The 18,382-nt window shown below is 39.1% G+C and overlaps 1 protein-coding gene across 1 annotated transcript in view; it reads right to left on the bottom strand.

The window, feature by feature from the left end:
- Positions 1-6,872: 6,872 nt before the first annotated feature.
- The window catches only part of MYBPC1 (myosin binding protein C1), a 52,834-nt gene continuing 41,324 nt past the window's right edge, over positions 6,873-18,382 (bottom strand). The window contains exons 28-33 of the mRNA XM_035888965.1: positions 17,873-18,012; positions 15,973-16,132; positions 14,312-14,448; positions 13,241-13,427; positions 8,319-8,377; positions 6,873-6,893 (exon numbers count right to left, since the gene is read on the bottom strand). Of these exons, the coding sequence (XP_035744858.1) occupies positions 6,873-6,893; positions 8,319-8,377; positions 13,241-13,427; positions 14,312-14,448; positions 15,973-16,132; positions 17,873-18,012 (704 nt within the window). The remainder of the gene's footprint in view (positions 6,894-8,318; positions 8,378-13,240; positions 13,428-14,311; positions 14,449-15,972; positions 16,133-17,872; positions 18,013-18,382) is intronic.

Here is an 18,382-nt window from a genome sequence, read left to right as displayed (position 1 = left end):
GGATGCCACAGCCGCGTCTGCAGGGAGGGGATCCCCACTGTATCGGCCAAGGGGTCCTCCTGTTATGGGGCACCTGAGCACTGTGGTACGCAGGACTGCCTTTACCTCCTTGACCTGCTTAGAGAAACAAACGCGCCTTTGCAGAAATGGCGTCACTTTCAAATTATTTGAATTGGTCATGTGAAGGGTTTTGGTGTGCCCCTGACTCTGGGAAGGTGTGATGTTCTGATTGTGGCCAAGGAAAGATGAGCACTGTGTAGCTGTATGAGAGTAGAGAGTATAAAATACAACCTTTAATGAGTATTACATACCCAAACAGCATCTTAGAACCAGGAATCTTTTTTTAAGTTATTCTATTGTGGGCCAGAGGCTGCAGCTTTCTGGCCAGACACAACAATTTCCTGGACAGACCAGTTTCCTGTTATTCAAATTGAGTTGATTCCCTTTGTCTGATAATGGTTTTGAGCGAGTGCTCAAAGTAAGACTTCTCTACTACTCGGATCAGAAATGAGTGACTTGCAAAAGGATGGTTTCAAAATCCCTTGACATGGTATGTCCCAAGTCTATACTGTTCATCTGCTGATTTAATTTACAGATCAGTAAATACAGTATGATGTGGCAGAAGAGAGGAACTGCCAGCGGAGGAGAGGGTAACACGTAACCAAATATTCAGTACCAGCCAACTAGAGGATGGCAAAAGGGAAATGTGACAATTAGATTCACAACCAGCCAGAATCCCAGATCACTGGAATCATTGGATTTGGAACAAGGTAAAACACTGTTTCCTTTAATACCCTGTGTACCACTGCAATTGATGAACATAATGGTACTGGTATTTATGGAGAGATTGCTCAAGCTCTTTATGATACCAGGAGGAAAAGAAGATAAAACAAACTGGGAAGAGAAATGGAGGGGAAAGTAAGTGGTGTAAAAAATGAGGGCCAAATGAGCAGAGGAAGAAATAGATTCCCTACTGGATTTATCACTGAGCTTGGGGAAGGGTTTGTTTTAATTTAGAAAGTATTCAGCAACAAAGCATAGAACAAGAGAATGTAGAATTTAAAGTCCAGTGTGTTTAGACTTCCAGCGCTTCCTCAGTATTCAGGGTACACTTGTGCTTCCAAATGCTCTCTGCTTCAGCAGAGCAGCAGCTTCACTTGTCAGTCAGGAAAGCAGGCTATGAAAATCAAGTGACAGTAAATACACTGTGCTTAAAATAGAACGCCTTTTGCTCCAGAATCCAAAATGCAACAAAAGACATTCATAAAGTAAGTGTCTCTTCACAATGCTCTGTGAAAAGTAGCAATGTTAAACTTTTTTCCTAAAAGGAAGTACAGGAAAGTTGAAACATTTTTTTTTAAGAATATTTTTTAAAATTTCTGACTCAGTAAAGACCTCCTTATAAACAGCATATCCCTATTTAAGCATTCTTTATAAGATTTGCATGGATTTTTTTCTCCTTCCCTTTCTATATTTGTGAGATTGTTTTCAGTGAGGGAAAAAGGGGCTGACACTGGCCATGATCTTTCAAAGCAAATGGGTAACTGCAATGCCTGCATTAAGCTCCACATACAGCAATTTGAGAATGTATCCATATTTATACAGCAGTAACATTTATATATCAAGTGCTGTTCCATGGGCCAGGAGAGCAAGCCAAGAGAAGACAAAATGTTTTCCTCTAGCTTCCTTAAAAATAACCCCCCTTTTTTAATTAACTGATTCTTTTTTGTCTTTGTGTGTATCTGTGTGTGTATATATCATTGGGTCTGCCTTCTTACTCCAAGTAGTAACTTTCCTTGACCTGTGTAAGTCAAACTGAACATCAAGGCGGAGCTTTCAAAAAGACTGAATTCCTACCAGGTATGTGAAAGTGGACAGAAAAGAAAATCCCTATGAAAGGTGGTGCTGAACTGTAGCCTCAGCACACACTAGCTGATGGAGAGTGTACTAGCAAACAGGTAATACGAATAGTGCAACTAGCTGAAGGCATAAACTGGTTTTGCATTATTATGAGACATCAAGGAACACAACCATAAGCCAAAAAGCACTCCTAGTTTCACTTCTCCTGGAGCTTCTGTGTTTTGCTGTTAACTTTCTCTCAGGTGACCAGGTTCTGTTTGCTCTGTTACTCTTAAGTCTTAGGTTCACTACTTTCCTGGAAATTCCATGTGAGCCTTCTTTGGAGACATTTCTTCTTGGGAGCATTGGGACGTATCTTCTACAGCATGATATTTTGCTGCTTCTATTCTCTCTAGGTTGTTTTGCCTGTAGTTTCTGTTATCTTTGGTATGTCTTCCTTCTCCCAAGCTGGTCTCAGCTGCAGATTTCATTCATGTTTTCTTAACTCTGTGGTTTTGGTCACTTTATTTCATCTATCAAACACCATCCCTGGAGGATTCCATTAGGTAAATCATCATAAATCAAAACTTTATGGTTTTTTATTCTCTATTTAAGGTTCTGCAGCCTGTTTCAGATCTACTAGAAATCCATTTCCTATCCCACCCCATCCTATTATTCTTCTCAAAGTAACTTTCAATTAACTTTTAATCCACAGGCTTGGCTGGTCAGCATAGTTAGTGAGAGTATGAATTTATAGCACACTAATGCCCGCTCATCTAAATTCCACCCGCGGCCTGATACCCAGTACTTCCTACTGGCGTGGTGCTTCTCGAGCCCGAGGGCGGGCCAGTGGCAAATGCTGGGCAACGCAACTGGGGAGGAGTTAAGGGCGTCTGAATATACCACTTACCATCCACACAGTGAAAAGCAGCTTAGTCCAGCTTGTCTTTTAATACTGCTGGCGTCTGGTGGAAATGAGAGTAGCTAATTCCTTCGGCAGAGAGCCTACGGAAGCTGAGCTGGGATTTCTGCTAGCTTCCAGGTTATTACGTGTGGTATATTAAGACGGAGGAGGCAGACAGAGTCATAAACTTGAAGCTGTAAACATCATTGCATACGAAGTGCAGATGGCTATGCACATCCTTTTTGGCTTACTGAAAAAGCACAAACTCAAAGTGACTATAGCTTTTGGTGCTGACTGTACTAGATCTCAACAGACTGATATTATCGTAAATGAGGGCCGTGTGCTCAAATGCTTAGACCTGCATGGCGTGTATTCAAACTCTCCCACAGCCTTCTGTGCTTCAGAACAGATGAAGGGAGATCTGATTCACTGGTGAGGTACAGAATAAAGAGAAATTATTAATCCTTTATGGAATTTTCTTCTTAGTAGATGTGTTGCCTTCTTTCATGTGTCGGTGTGAATGAATGCGTAGGTGAGAACTGATTTTGGCAGGAGCGGGGTGAAATGCAGGTGGGGGGTGTCCAGGATCACTGGGAATGGAGAATTGCTTCCTTGCACAGATGGCAGCACAGAAGAAACCACAAAGATAGGAGGGGGAGAAGGAAGAAAAAGGATCTCGGAGCAAGTAAGAGTTACAGAACATTAAGTGAGAACATGCACTTGGATCCCCAAGGCGAGAGAAGTGGTAATTCAAGTGAAAAAACACCAGTTCAGCAGCGGCCGTTCGTAGTGACACGTTCTTTTATTATTGCATAGTTACTGACTGCTGGATGTTTGAAAATGCTCTGACGTCAAATAACCGTCTTGGAATGTTGGTCTAAGTAGACCTTTATCTTTATAAACCATAACTGAAGATCAATCATTAGTCAGTGAACACATATCCTACCCTATCTATACCGCCAGAGTGAGAACCCGTAAATAAATGACAGGGCAATAGGGAATCAACAGCCTGGCCAAATTAGGCGTGACCTTGTGTGTCACATGATTCAGAGTTTGCTGGAGACTAACAGACAGTCACCCCCACTCCTGAAATACTTGGAGGCGAATGACGCCAGAGTTGGAAAAGTAATGTAGCCACTTTACCTTATCTAAGGCATTTTTGCCTTGCATGGTAAGGTCGCTAGTGGCATGGTCTGAGTCCCTTTTCTGCCACGATACCCACAGTTGCTGAGGAAGGGGGCAGATCCACAATGATCAAAGCTGTCATGGTTGGCATGGATAATATTTAAAATACTGAAAACATATGGATAGAAAATGACATATATCCATTGAATTTGCCTTCACTCACATTATGTGTCAGGTATCTTAAAGTGTAAGCCCACTGGGTTAGGTGACTGCTGATACCGTTTCCCACTCAGTGTGGTGGGCTCAAGTTCTTGCTTTACAGTAAGTGGAAGTTAAATGAGAAATGTGGTAAGATGAGACAGAAAAAAGCTAAACAGAAGAAAAAATAGTAAACAAGAACTTGATAGATCTTAAACACTTCATATTTATTGTACATTAAATAAAACAATTTCAGTTCAGCCGATAGACTGATGGGTTGGATTTAGGAAATCAAAACTTCTAAAGGAAGATAGGTTCAGCTTAAATGATCATTAAGTACATATGTATGAATTACGTTATAGTAAAACCATATTCTGTTAAGCAACCCTCAGGTGAGTAAGATACATTATCAAAGAGGTATGTATTCAAAGGGTCTTATTGCACAGCTACTGGCAAACCCATGTGCTTTCAGTCTGAGAAAGATATGCTTTGTACCACCGAGTACAAACTCTGGCTGCCTCCTCATGCTTATTACACAGCTTCTCCTCTTCCCTCATTAAAAACCAGAACACAATATCAAACAGAAAATAAAGCCGAACATTACAAAACGTGTGTTGTCTTCAGTTCATTTCATTTCAACCCCAAAGCAATCCATGCGTATTCTTTCTTTTCGGTAAGAGCAGGTAGGGAAAATAAAATAACAAATAAGAAACAACAAAAAAAAGAAAAAAAAAAAAAAAAAAAAAAAAAAAAAAAAAAAAAAAAAAAGAAGAAGAAAAGAAAATTCCCAGCCACACGTTTGTTCTGTCATTGCAAGAACTAAAATGCTGTAATGCTGCTACCAATTTCCAGCGCAGTGGGAGGAAACACTGTGGACGGACTCTCACTTCCCCTCAGTTTTGTCTGCCTGTACTTCACGCATATATGAATCAATGATATGCGGCGGCACTCCATCCATCAGTAGTCTGAAGAACGAAAGCCCACCTACAAGCAAGGAATAAGACAACCTTCAGGCTGAAGCTTCCTGGAGCAAGAGCTTTGTACCTTTATTTTCTGGCGTACGTGACAAAGATTTAGTCAGTCCCTGTTGCATACTTCATTTTGAGATGGGATAAAATTCATCCCTGTTCAAAAGTCCAGCACAGGAATTAACCATTCTTTAACTATATAGAACTTTCCTGTCCTCTTGTGCAGGGTGAATTTCATTTCTAGGATGTCCTATCATTCAGTCATTTATCTCACCCCATGCAATAGTCTATGATAAGCTTCACCTCAAATAACCCTCTTGGATTTCCATCGGGCTGGGTGGAGCACAGTCAGAGATGGAAGTCGGCCCAGAGAGAACAATGCAGAAAACACCTGACTACGGTGAGTTGTGGAAAACATGCAGAGACATTCAGATTATTCTAGTGTTGGCTCTTACCATGGTTTATAGGTATTTAGCAAAATATTTACCATGTTGCTTGAAAATAACAGTGGGGATGATGTGCACTTTATGGCTGTGACTTAGCCACCACAAGTAAAAAACTGAATCAAACCTGTGTTAAATCACTGCTATAATAGAAACCTAGGTTTATGGGAAAACCATTGGAAGCACTCAATGTTTTCTTTGGTGTTCTGGAAAAAGGGACAAGGCAGAAGATTTCTGAAGCACATTTAATAATTTTAGCAATCCAAGACCAAATATTTCTTTCAGTGCCCAGAAAAACGTGTGTAGTGTCCAACACACCAACCAGGGGACCCCAGATCCCACTGATGTAGGAGTAGTAATTTAATACAACTTATCCAAATCAGGAGTGAAATTCCATGCCGTTTAAAAAAAATGTCATGGACACTAAACACGTGGGTATTTCTCCTAATTTCCTTGAAATCAAATGACATTTGGAAGGAACAGTGGGAAAAAGAGAAATATTTTGCTAAAACCAATAGAGTCTGCCCTTTCTCAAGGCGAAGGCATTACTCAAGGCTACGTACCATTACTGTTCCTCTTACAAGTCTGCAGGAATATTCTATTCTGCAAGTTGCAAAAGCACCCACTAATGACTGCACTTACCTTCTGAGCCTTTTCTGGAACACACCAAAAGCTTTAAAGCAAAAGTACATTGCCAGGATGAAGATACTACTGTCTCTGAATGCTCCAGCATTGCAACTGAGCTGATACTTACATATAGCATTTATCCTGAGCACAGATTTTAGGATTTTATTACCTTTATTAACACAAGGAATATCTAATTACGGTGCTATTAGTTACTAGTGATTATGAGACCGCGCTGTCTCATTTAACACTGTCATTGTTGCAGAATTCTTCGCTCCCGACCTTAGGTAAATGCACAATACAGACCAAAAAAAAAAAAAGCATGCTTTTTGGCATTCTTTTCAACTCATGTAGTGCAAGTCGTGATACGAAACATTCATTTTTAAATGAAGTTAACTGTGGAATAAATATTTCATTTATGTAGAGGTATATTCCTATATGAAAATAACTGACGTGTAAATGCAAATGTTCTTTTATTACTTGCATTTTATTCATGCTAATGAATCATGCACTGTTAAATTCCTTTGAAACGTGCACTATTAGAAGGTAGTGGGATGTCCTACTAGGAGGAATTACTGTAACAAGCAGTTATTATAAAAATACGGGTTTATATACTTTAAAACTATCATGCTACTCATTTTAAAAACCATTTTCATTAAGTGAAATAATGAAAATCATGCCATACTAGGCAGACATTGTATGACGTGTAAACAGACATAAGCTTCATATGCAAGAACCATATGAAAGCTTACCTTAGATGACAATATACATTCAAAAATCCTTACTGTGTAACTAAGAGAGAGAGAGAAAGAGAAGTAACAATTTAATTGCAAACACAAAAGTAGAGAGAAAATGTTGAGTGAAATTATGCTTACAATTATGTCAAGATGATGTTTTAATCCTTAGTCATGTAAAATATGTAGGAATAAAAGCACATGAAGAGTAAAAGGTAGGGATCCAGTTCCACTTCAAAATAATCATTAATATGTAAAAGCTATATTAATATGTACAAGTAACTATAACTCCTGTAATTAGTCTAAAGTATAGATTGGAACCAAATTACGCAACTGACATTTATGATAAAAGTTTCCAAACGTAGCTTCAAGGAAGCTAACACATATATATATATAATATTTTCCACCAGGGAAAAAAAAGCACACCCGTAACACCGAAGCGCATATATATATATATATATGTCGAAACTCTATAAGGCAAAATAATCAAGTACAGACTAATAACATACCTATGCACTAAAGTATGTACTTTGTCACATATCCACATTTACATTACTTAAAGCATGCTATTTACTCTATAGGAGCCCTTACCTTTAATTAAACATTTTGACTCTATAAACATCCATATATATTTATATATGTATATATATAAAAGCACCCAACTTTGTGCCTATTGTAGCCACTTAAGATAAATACCTTAATACTTCAAATACTACAGGAACAGTATCTAACCTAATTTCTTAACATGTTTTAGGTTTTAGGAAGCATGATATACTGGAGACTCATTTCTGGGCATCTCTGATATTTTAAAACTGCACTGCCAATATTCTCGATTTGGCAAGGTTACAAGCAAACACATTTCTATAGAAAGAACCAAATTCTCCTAACCCCATTGAACCTGAATTTAAAATAAGCTCCAGAAGAAATGAAGTAAATGATACAAGTAAAAAGTTTTTGCTGATTTCAGTTGGATCAAGATTTCTTCCTTAGATTCTGTGGTGCAAGCTCAGGCATGGATTATGACTCTCGGCACTAACTTGTAACCAAAGACTATAATTCTGTAATAAAGAATGCCTTTTAAGCACAGTAAATGATTTTATGATACTTCTGTTCTTTTGATAATTCTACAAGCTAACCAAGAGCTGCTTTTCAAATTTCTATCTCCTGGAAATGTCTAAGTGTGCTGGTCAAAGGTAGTCACCGTCATTAGATAAATTCTTTACAGGTACAGGTAGTTCTATGCCCAGTGGCATAGCAGAAATATGTCTAAAACCTTTTTAACTCAGATGTTAAATACCCATATTCTTGATTACTTTGGCCTTCTTTGCTCATGTGACATAGACATTGTATGCCATGAGACACTAGCTAGTTTAATCTACAAAAGCAAATAAATACACACTTTGCATGCAGAAAATGCGTTTGCATGTGGAAAGAAAGGAAGGGAATGAAATGGAATGTCCAGAGGAGTATGCTTATTATAAACCTGATTATTCCCCGCCAAGAAGAATGGTTCTCCTGGGTTAATTACTCCATGATATATCACTGCAGAATTAGAATATTTATAGTGGTATTTATTCGCATTTGAAATTCTTCCCGGTTGATCTTAACACCTTATTTTTAAAATATTTCTTATACAGCATCTTTGCTATCATCAACCTAGTAGAGTGAGCACCAACCTTGACTTTGCTCTTAAGATAAACATTCTCCAAAAACATTTGTTACACGGTAAAAGAAGCACAGTGCATTATCTGAATCTTTTCATTGACCTCGGTAAAGCTGATAAAGAATCAGTTCCTTACTGCTTGTATTGAGAGATTTACAGCCATAGTTAGCCATCTACCTCAAACTTAAAAGATACATATGTTGAATTTTCCTTATATAATATATACAATTAGATTCTGTATATGCATCATCTTTCTAGATATATGAAGTAGAGTTATTCTTTGGTCTAAGATCCATTACATGACTTTTTTTGGCACATTTATATTTACAGAAAAAGCCGTGGTACATGCAGTTGTACTGAGCAGCTCATAAAACAGCCATCTTTAAGCTCACTCAGCAAAACTGAAAACACAAGAATGAAGTACTGTCTATCTGAAATAACAGTAAATACAACCGCCCTTTTTTTCTTTTTGAAGACAGGGTAAGAATTTATTTTTTTTTATTATTGTGCTCATAATTATCACTATTTTTCAAGAAATGAGAGTTAAATTTAGTAACAGCTAGGGGGGGTAATTTGGCACTAAAACACTGTATGTGAATGGCTAAAAAAGTATAGAATTGTAGCATACTGGTAGTATTCATACCCAGAGTATTCATAGCTACTCAGTTGTTCAAATACTACGCAAAATCGGAAATCCTAGACTGTTCTGTGAGTAGTTCTATGGCATTCATAGGACTGGATTTATATATATGTGCATGATAAATTTCAGATCCTCAACACCTCAGAAATAGATGGATAAAACACATTCTAGCCAACATAAGGCAAATTCATTTACTGCAATATATACTGTTGCATGGCATAGAGCTCTTTAGCATGACTGAGTATCCAGAGGTCTGTAAGAACAGCGAATTCATTTACTGCAATATATACTGTTGCATGGCTGAGTATCCAGAGGTCTGTAAGAACAGCACTGTAGCTTGTACATTTACCAGATAGGTGGCATAGCTTTGAACCTGCTGGTCTTATTCAGGCAACATTCAACTGGATCTCATCACTGTGCAAATTCAGACCTTGATTGTTACTCGCTGGAGTAAAGCTGAACCAGTTGAGAGCTATACATATGGAAACACACACACATACACACACACTGCAATCCATTTCCAGTGAGTCAGAAATCCATAACTTTGTGCCAGTGGGATGAGCAGTCGTCTGAAGAGCCCTCCTAAATGAAAAATCAGGCTGGGAAACTTAAGAGAATGATAATTCATCACATAAGGCAACAGAAGAGTGAAATAAGACATAATTATGTTTTTATGCTCTGGCTGATTAATACTCATTTGCATTTGTCTGTATCATATAGCAACCCCTGAGCCCACCCTGGTTTGCCAAGCTACAGCTGCTGTATTTGCTTAATCCTATTCCCTTTGAATTCATCAGCTGAACAGCCAGTCACGTTAAGAGTATCAGCACCAAACAGTGTGATCAACAGCTGCCCTGTGTCTAAACCCTACCAATTGCTAGTCTAAGCAGTCTACAAAAAGGAGCCTAAAGCAATAGCTAAATCTGCCAGGACGGAGACAGGAATCCCAGCAAGGGTAACTGCTCACAGTCCAAACCCTTGAGGAGAGACCCACAATACCAGGCTTAGTGGGAGGAGGTGGGACTGCACCAGGTGATGGTTGATATGAGATTGGGTTCAGAAACCAACCATTAACTAGGGGAGGTGGTATTTAGGTTGATGATGCAGCCCATCACATCACTGAGAAGACAGAAAACAACATGCAGCCTAGGTGGGATCCTAACAGCCTGTATTTTTCAGGACTTCTTCCAAGTGTCATGCAAAAGTATTGCTCTGAGCAAGATGTCTGTGGCATAGTATTCCATTTTTTCAGATGATCTTTTAAAGTAAACAATATTTTCTTTTAGAAGAAAGAAGGCCTTTTGAGTTGGAAATGCCTATGGTACAAGCCTTTTGCAGTCAGTGGGTGTGGTAGGTTTTGTTTAAAAGTGGGAAAGGATGAACTAAATCTTGTCTAGGGGAGTAATTCTCACCGCCTCATTCTCACTGCAGCAAAGATATGTTCAACTGCAACCCCAAGAAAAGGTGCCAGAGGAACTGAGACTGTAGGACGTGCTGCAACCAGCTGTTAGGATGATTAATACAACCCTCAGGACGTGATGGAAAGCCCATGCATCTGTCTAAGGTTTCCTGTGGGATGAATGGTTGGGGGGCAGGGGGGGATACTTGAATCTGACTGAGGTGCTAGGGTGTGTCAGCAGTGTTAAGAACTGGGTCAAAATCTCAGACTCACAGAGCTGGAAGCAATCTTGAGATGTCATTTAGTGCACATCATAATCCTAACAAATTGTACTGCTGTCATTCTTCTAAGCTGCTCTTAAAGGCTCTTGGTACCAAAGGCTGTACAACTTCTGCAGGAAATCTGCTCTAGTCCTCCACTGCTCTGCCTGTTGTCTACTCTAAATGTTTTCTGCCATAAATGTCCATAAACATAAGAAATTAAATTCCTCATCAGTATTGATCAAAGGCAAAAGTCTCTCCACACTTCTCTCAAAAACTCTAACACAGAGCAGCTTCCACTGCTGGTGAACAATTTCTTGGAAACCGTTGCATATTAAAAGAGAGCCTGAATGAAGACATGGTGTTTGTATTATGCTTCAAAACCAGCAAACTAATGAATCCTGATACTCAGTGAAAAAAAGTTCCAAGATCAACAGAAGCACCTATATTTCACAACTGCTGGAAAGGGGATTGCTGAAGAATAATAGTAATCCATGACAACATTTGGAACTGTAGAATCATAGAATTTAGAGTTTGGACTTCCTAAAATGGACAGATATTAGTTAAATTATTTCTTATCTTAAAAATATTTCACAGTATTCTGCACATTATATGTAAACAAGATCTTTGCAGAGCAAAGGACAGAAATAATCAGCTTCTGGTATTTAAAATGTGGTATTTGGTTGTGGTACAAGCAAAGTGCTGAAGACTTAAAAGTTACAGCTGAGTGTAAATGTGCGTAAGAACATTAGGGCTTGGGAACTTAGGAAGTTTAATTATAAATGAATAGCAAACTAACTTGGTCTTTCCATATTAAAAAAAAAAAAAAAGATGAAGCAGCCTTCTCAGGTGATGAGGTCTTCCGTTACACTGCGAAATAGAGTTTGCTTGTGATTAAGGAAAACAATCATACTTCTGGGATGAGGGCGCCACCTTTTAAACACGGTATCTTAAAAACAAATCATGAAAATTAAGAAACATATTATTGCATATTTTCATTACATATTCAACTTCATAGACCAAACATTCATTGCAATGGCTTCTTGCTAGGAGATTTGAGCTGTGGGACAAGATACATCAGAAAATACAGAAAATGGAAATGGAAATCCAAAATAATCACAATACAATCCATAAGGATATTAAATATTATGGTTTTCATTACAGACTAACATGATGGAAATAATATAACTAGGGCCATATTCAGCTAGCCTAAATTTCCTCTAAATTCCTGAGTTAGACACCTCCTATCAGCTGGCTCTAGGCAGCTTTCCTTCCTTATAACCTCAAATTATTTTTTTCAGAAATACTTAGCTTATTCCATAGTTGAAACAAAAGCCTTTGGTGGGAGTTAGTCTGGCTAAATATGACCCCCCCAGGAAGTAATTTTCTGAAAAATATGGTCCTGAGATTATTCGTTAGTCATCCATTCCAAATCCTATTGCCATTCATGATACCCCAATCAATGCTAAACTACCTGGAATTCATAAAATGTATCTGTTGTTGGAAATAAAGATATATCTTCAGTTGTAGAAGGCTAACCTACTTCGTCCTCTTTTTTTGTATTTGCAAAAGCCATGGGCTTGATAACTTTCTCTTAAAGCAAATACAGCAATTATACCAACTAGCTTGTGTCCTTGGGACCAATACTGCTTTCTGCTACATGATTTTGCTAACAAACTACATTAAGAAATTTTCCTTGGAAGCAAATGTTTGGTTTGTTTAATCCATAATTTTAAGGTAGGCAGAGACTGCCCTGAACTAATCGTTCTTCCTTCTCACCTTCTCTCCTTGCCATTTCCTTCAGAGATCTGTCTGTTATCCAAGATGATTTTTTTTTAATGTTTACTCAAAATGCTTTATGGCTGAGTTTACTGTAGTTCCTTGGGACCAATACTGCTTTCTGCTACATGATTTTGCTAACAAACTACATTAAGAAATTTTCCTTGGAAGCAAATGTTTGGTTTGTTTAATCCATAATTTTAAGGTAGGCAGAGACTGCCCTGAACTAATCGTTCTTCCTTCTCACCTTCTCTCCTTGCCATTTCCTTCAGAGATCTGTCTGTTATCCAAGATGATTTTTTTTAATGTTTACTCAAAATGCTCTATGGCTGAGTCTTACTGTAGTTTGTCAGATAAGTGAAGTGGCATAGCAAGAGGTACAGTCTACCATTTTGTCACTTGTGGAAAAAGGCCTTACAGTCACCGGACATGTGAATTGGCATGTGGGGGGAAAGACAATATAGCATAAACACAGCATGTTGGTCCTCAGAAAGAAAACAAAGCAACCAATATAGTTTATTTTGTCCTAACTGAGTTATTATTTTAATCTGGGAAAGTTAAAAAAGTTGGTTAACTTCCTTTGGCATTTGCCTTGCATACTTTTGACTCCTGTGTAGATGGTCTTCAGACAAACAAGGTGTTTGCAATGATTTAACCCCCTTACCTTTTACTTCCAGTTTGCAATCAACTTCTGCCTCTCCAAGTGCATTGACTGCCTGGCAGGTGTAAGTGCCTCCATCATAGGGGCTGGGTTTGCGGATCTCCAAGGTGCAGACACCTTGGTTGCTGAACATTCGGTACCTTGGGTCGTTCATTATGACGACTTTGTTTTTCAGCCAGGTTATTTTGGGCTGTGGCAAAAGCAGAAGAAAACCCACATGCACAAACATATAAACTTAAATGTTTTATCACTTTTTGTGGTGTTCTGTTGAAGTTGAGTAATCCAGAAATGATACAAAATAGGTAAAATAATGATAGAAAGGAAACTGTAATTCTTAACTCAAACAGAAGCACAGGCTGCATCAGGCATCTGTTTTTAAGCACAATTTTTTCAGTGCAGCTCCTGTCACATAACTAAAGTCATAAGCATAAGCCTGTTATCAATATAAGACTTGCTGTGTAATGATAGCAAACGTCTGAGCAATAGCTTTTGACATCCAATTAAGTCAATAAGAAAAGCATGGTTTTTCTCAGTATTGCACACAGAACCGTCAGAAACTGTGAAGGTGAAGAGTGAACAGCAAACCTGTTCTTAAACACTCTTGCTTTCTCATTTTGCTAGGTCAGTTCAGTTTTTCACGACAGAAAACAGATCACAAAAAGACACAACCCTGGAGAAACTGGAAGATGCATTGCACAGTGGGTCTGAGAACCAACATGGTCCCCAGAGTATTCCTGCAACGTGCTTTCTTAAAGCATAACTAGCTTTTATATAATAATTATGGCTTTGTTTTACTAACAACCGTACAGCTGTTGTCAGTGCCGGTCCCAGTATAGCCCAGCCTTTTCCTGAGGTTCTGCCGTGTCACTAAGTTATCTGTGGATTTAGTAACTATTACAACGCCTATAACACAGGTAAGTAGGTCCTTTTTTGTATTCTTTAGAGCCCGTACCACTCTTTTTGCTTTCAGCCTGGCTTGTGAGTGAGACAAATAGTAAAAATGGTATTACAATTTTTATTGTCAGGTTAAACTCCCTCGTGTTTTAACTGATACTGTTATGAGCTGTGCCGTACCTTGGGGTTGCCCCGAACACTGCAGTTCAAAGTGGCGTTGTAACCAGCGACAGCAAACGTGTTGACTAGAGGCTGAGTAAACAGTGGCCGTTCAGTGAAGTCAAAATCATCGTAAACTGGGTATTTGTAGACTTTTCCTGTGAAATTAAAAGAAAATGTTTATAAGAAGAGTGTTGGCATCTAACGAAATACCCAAGCATCTTAAAAAGCTACGAAGAGGCTGAATCTGTTCTGATCTGCACTGCTTTAGGTACCAACCTGACTCTAGTAATTGCACTCGTAGGGGAGGCTGGAAGTGAGCCTGGGAAGTGACCATAGCCCTTGGTTATGCTATAGGGTAGATGTCTCTTTGTTTCCTGAGTAGGTGGTATACAAAACAATACACATGTATTCTGTGTCTTTGCCTGCATGCCCTGCATGTTACAGAACAGGATGGATCCTGGCTGATGTACAGCAGGATACCTGCCTTGACAAGCCGTGTTCACTCTGTTGCCAATTACTTTTCACAGTTTGTTTGATTACAAACTGGCTCTGTGCCTGAAAACCCATTTTTCTTTCTGCTTCATACAGTGCCCTAACAATACAGACACCTGAATGGATCTAGTTTCTGTACAAGGAAATCATGGTAGCAAAATCTAGTTTCTCACTGCTGCTTTATCCCTGCTCTGCAATGGAGATTACCTTCAATAGATCATCTTCACTCACAAACTAAGCTGACATTTAAAAAAGCTGGACAGACTGACATCTATTCCTGTGCACAGGTATCATTAAAGAGCTTTGATTCACTGAAACCTCATCCAAGCTCTCGTACTGACCCCAGTTCAGCTTAGGCCTGATACTTGCTCTCATGGCAAGGGCAAGTAAGCAGTGATGAAAAACAATTCCTATAGCTGTTCTTCTGTTCATGATCACATTTCTAAAAGAGAGGTAGTTTTCTTTTTAATAATGGAAATGGGGTCCAGTACCCTGGGCCTTCAGACCTGTCACTGTGGCTTGTACAGGTTGTCTGTCCTCTGCATGATGGCAGTCATGTATTCCTTCCTTTCAGACAAACTGAGGTAACCTGGATTGACTTTCTTCCTTTAAACCACCTATTTGTAGAATTTCCCTTCCATAAAGGGGAAGTTTGTTTCTTTGTTTTAAAGTTTACAGTACCATTTCTAACTGACAATTTCTGAAACATCAGAATTTCTGACCGCAGAATCACGATTCGTCCAGCTCCACCCACAAGAGATGTGAAGCAGGGGTTATGCTTATCTGTTGGATCCTGCCTGAAATGGATGGGAGCACTTGCACAGCTGATACCAAGTCTCCACTGGGAGGCAGTGACCCACCACTTCCAGCAGAACAGCTTCTTTACTCCTCTTCCAGCTCTTGTCAACTTAGATCTGCCAGTGGTGACACAAGTATGAGACCCAAGATTGTAGAAAATGTCAGAGCATGGGAAAAGTGTCCCACTCTTGATTAAAAAAAAAACCAACTATGAGTTATGTGGACAAACTGAGAAGTCCCAATACGAAATGTCCTAGCTCTTACTTGTACCTGGTCTTGGGGCTGGAAATGCATCTGAATGCTTTAGAGATACGGCCTTTACCTCTAATCACCTTTCAGCCTCTGAACACACCCCTTCCCTTTTGCCAAGTAACAGATAATTAGCTAACCATCCTTTGCAATCAAAGCGCTCTCTTTGGTCATCGTTGCATCCTCACTGAGGCCGCACATGTTTTCAGCGAAGATCCGGAAGTAGTACTCGTTCCCTATGACGAGCTCGTTAATGGTGGCACTGGTGCGGTGGTAGTGCTCCATTACTGTGAACCATTCCTGAAAGACACAAACACAGAGCATAAGCTTCCCTGCAGCACCCTGCACCTCTCAGCCATTAACGCTTTGGAAGAATCATCAAGATTGTGGGAGTAAGATTTTTTTCTTTTAAGGGGATGTTAATGGATACTAAAACAGTGAAGCCAGTAATAATTAATTATTCTGTCTGAAATGAGTGATTGAGAATACCACCGAGCTCGCTGCTGAGCAGTGAAGGCCAAATGGAAAGTGAACCCTACTGATGTGTTACGCTCTCTTAGCTGAGAGGGTTTGTTTTAGGAAATCCAGTATTACAAAGGTTGTATTGTGCGAGGCAAGGCAGGCTGCTTCATTCCTAGTCCACGCTGCCGACAGCGAAGGTACTGCTGCAGATAAGAAGAGCAGTAGCATGTATTACTCTGCCGTAATGTGTACTCACAAGAGGCCAAGGCACTAATCTCCCCCCTGTTCCACAGGTTGAGTGTTCATGAGAAATGTAATTTTATGCAGGTGGTCCTCCGATATCGAAGGGCTCGGACGGGGAGGTGGGTTTTAGCCCTTTAGCCTTGCAGTGGTAACAGGACGTGCGATTTCTATCCTAGTACACAATACCTAAATAACAAACTAAGGTGAAGGAGTTTAATGCTAAAAATGCAATTAATATAAAGCACGGTATGACCACAGCAGTGTTTTTGCTTTTCTTTACTCTGCCCTACACAGTGTTCTTCCTATTCTAAAGATGAGCTTGTGCTGGGTTCCCTGTGCCACAGTTTGCATTGATATCTGGTCATCTTTAAAAGAATGCCAGAATTGCAAAATTCAATACCATGGGGAATATGGGGACACTATGACCTGAATGATCCATGACACACCAGGCCCTAGACACTGCTGCTGTTGCTTTCTCCTTAACACAGTAATTTAGAGACAGGAGAAAACATTGTTCTCGTTGCTGTACACAGATTGTCTCTTTTTACAGTCTGAAAAGAAAGACCTAATGAAGGATGGGAAGGGAAATAGTGGCACAGGAAGAATGAATTGGTCAGACCATGAAGCAGATCAACAAATTAAGGGGGGGTAGGGGAGGGGGGGGGAAGGAGGACGATGGGACACACAACAACAAAAAGATTTCCTGAGATAAGGCAACTCCCAAAATATTGTCCTAGATCTTCAGTGTTTAATTTTTGCAGGAAATGTTAAATGTTAAGAATCCAACTACTGTCTTTTAAGGAAGTGTAAAATTCATGTTAGTTTAATGAAAATAATAAACATCTCTATACAAAATAATAAACATCTCTATACTGTACTTTTAATCTGCAAATCTCAAAGCAGTTGACAAGTTACATATGTACCATTTTGCCAGGGACAGTAAAGAGTGGCAATGACTTACACAATGTGACATTACAGCTTTGAAAACAACAGCACTACTTTTTGATTCTAGTAGCAAACTACTGAATTAATATTTTGGGGCTTTATTTTCTCTACCGAGACAAGGGAAAAAAGCAGATTTATTTCCCTCAAATTCACCTGCCCTTTCCTGTTTAGTCCTTCTCTTTGGCATTATCTGAAAACATTTCCATTTTTAGGCTTTAGATACAGTGAACAGGCGATTTTTAGAATTTTTAGAGATGCCTTGCAGATTTCTGAGCACTGACTAATCAATGCTTTGTCCACCTACATCAGTTTGAGCATGTGAGTCTTTTTATTTTTGAAAAAGAGAATTCATGAGTCCATCAGCCTTTTAAACATTTCCTTGTTACTTACCATACTTTTCTTATCTGCTTTTTGAATAGTGTACCCAGTGATGGCAGCATTGCCATCATCTTTTGGTGGCTTCCATGATAAATTTACATTCTCTCCCCAGACGTCATCAATAGTTACAACCTCTGGTGGGCCTGGGCGATCTGTAACAAAAATATGGTGGTGGATGTTTTCCATTGTTTGCTTTCTCTCTCTCTCTCTTTCCTACACACCCCTTCCACTTGGTTTGATCTCTCTGTCTTTCTTACAATACCCATTTGCCAAAATCAACATCAAAAGAAAGCTGAGATTGCAAAATAAAGGTTTCCAAAGTCAAGACATGTCAGTCAAGACATGTCAGAGTTATCAAAAACTTAACTTGGCCACTTTGTGAGTGTGCATATGCTCTTTAGTTACATAAGGACATGATATTTTGGAAAAGTTAAAACCAGCTGAAGATGTGTTCCTAAAAGATAAAGTCAGGCAATCATTATAAAGGCTGTGCTACCAGTTTTGCCTATTATGTAAAGAAAT

Source organism: Egretta garzetta, unplaced genomic scaffold, assembly GCF_000687185.1.
Source record: "Egretta garzetta isolate BGI_Z169 unplaced genomic scaffold, ASM68718v1 scaffold321, whole genome shotgun sequence".
Taxonomy (NCBI): domain Eukaryota; kingdom Metazoa; phylum Chordata; class Aves; order Pelecaniformes; family Ardeidae; genus Egretta; species Egretta garzetta.
The sequence above is the reverse complement of the archived record's forward strand: the minus strand, read 5'-3'. Positions and strand labels throughout refer to the sequence as shown.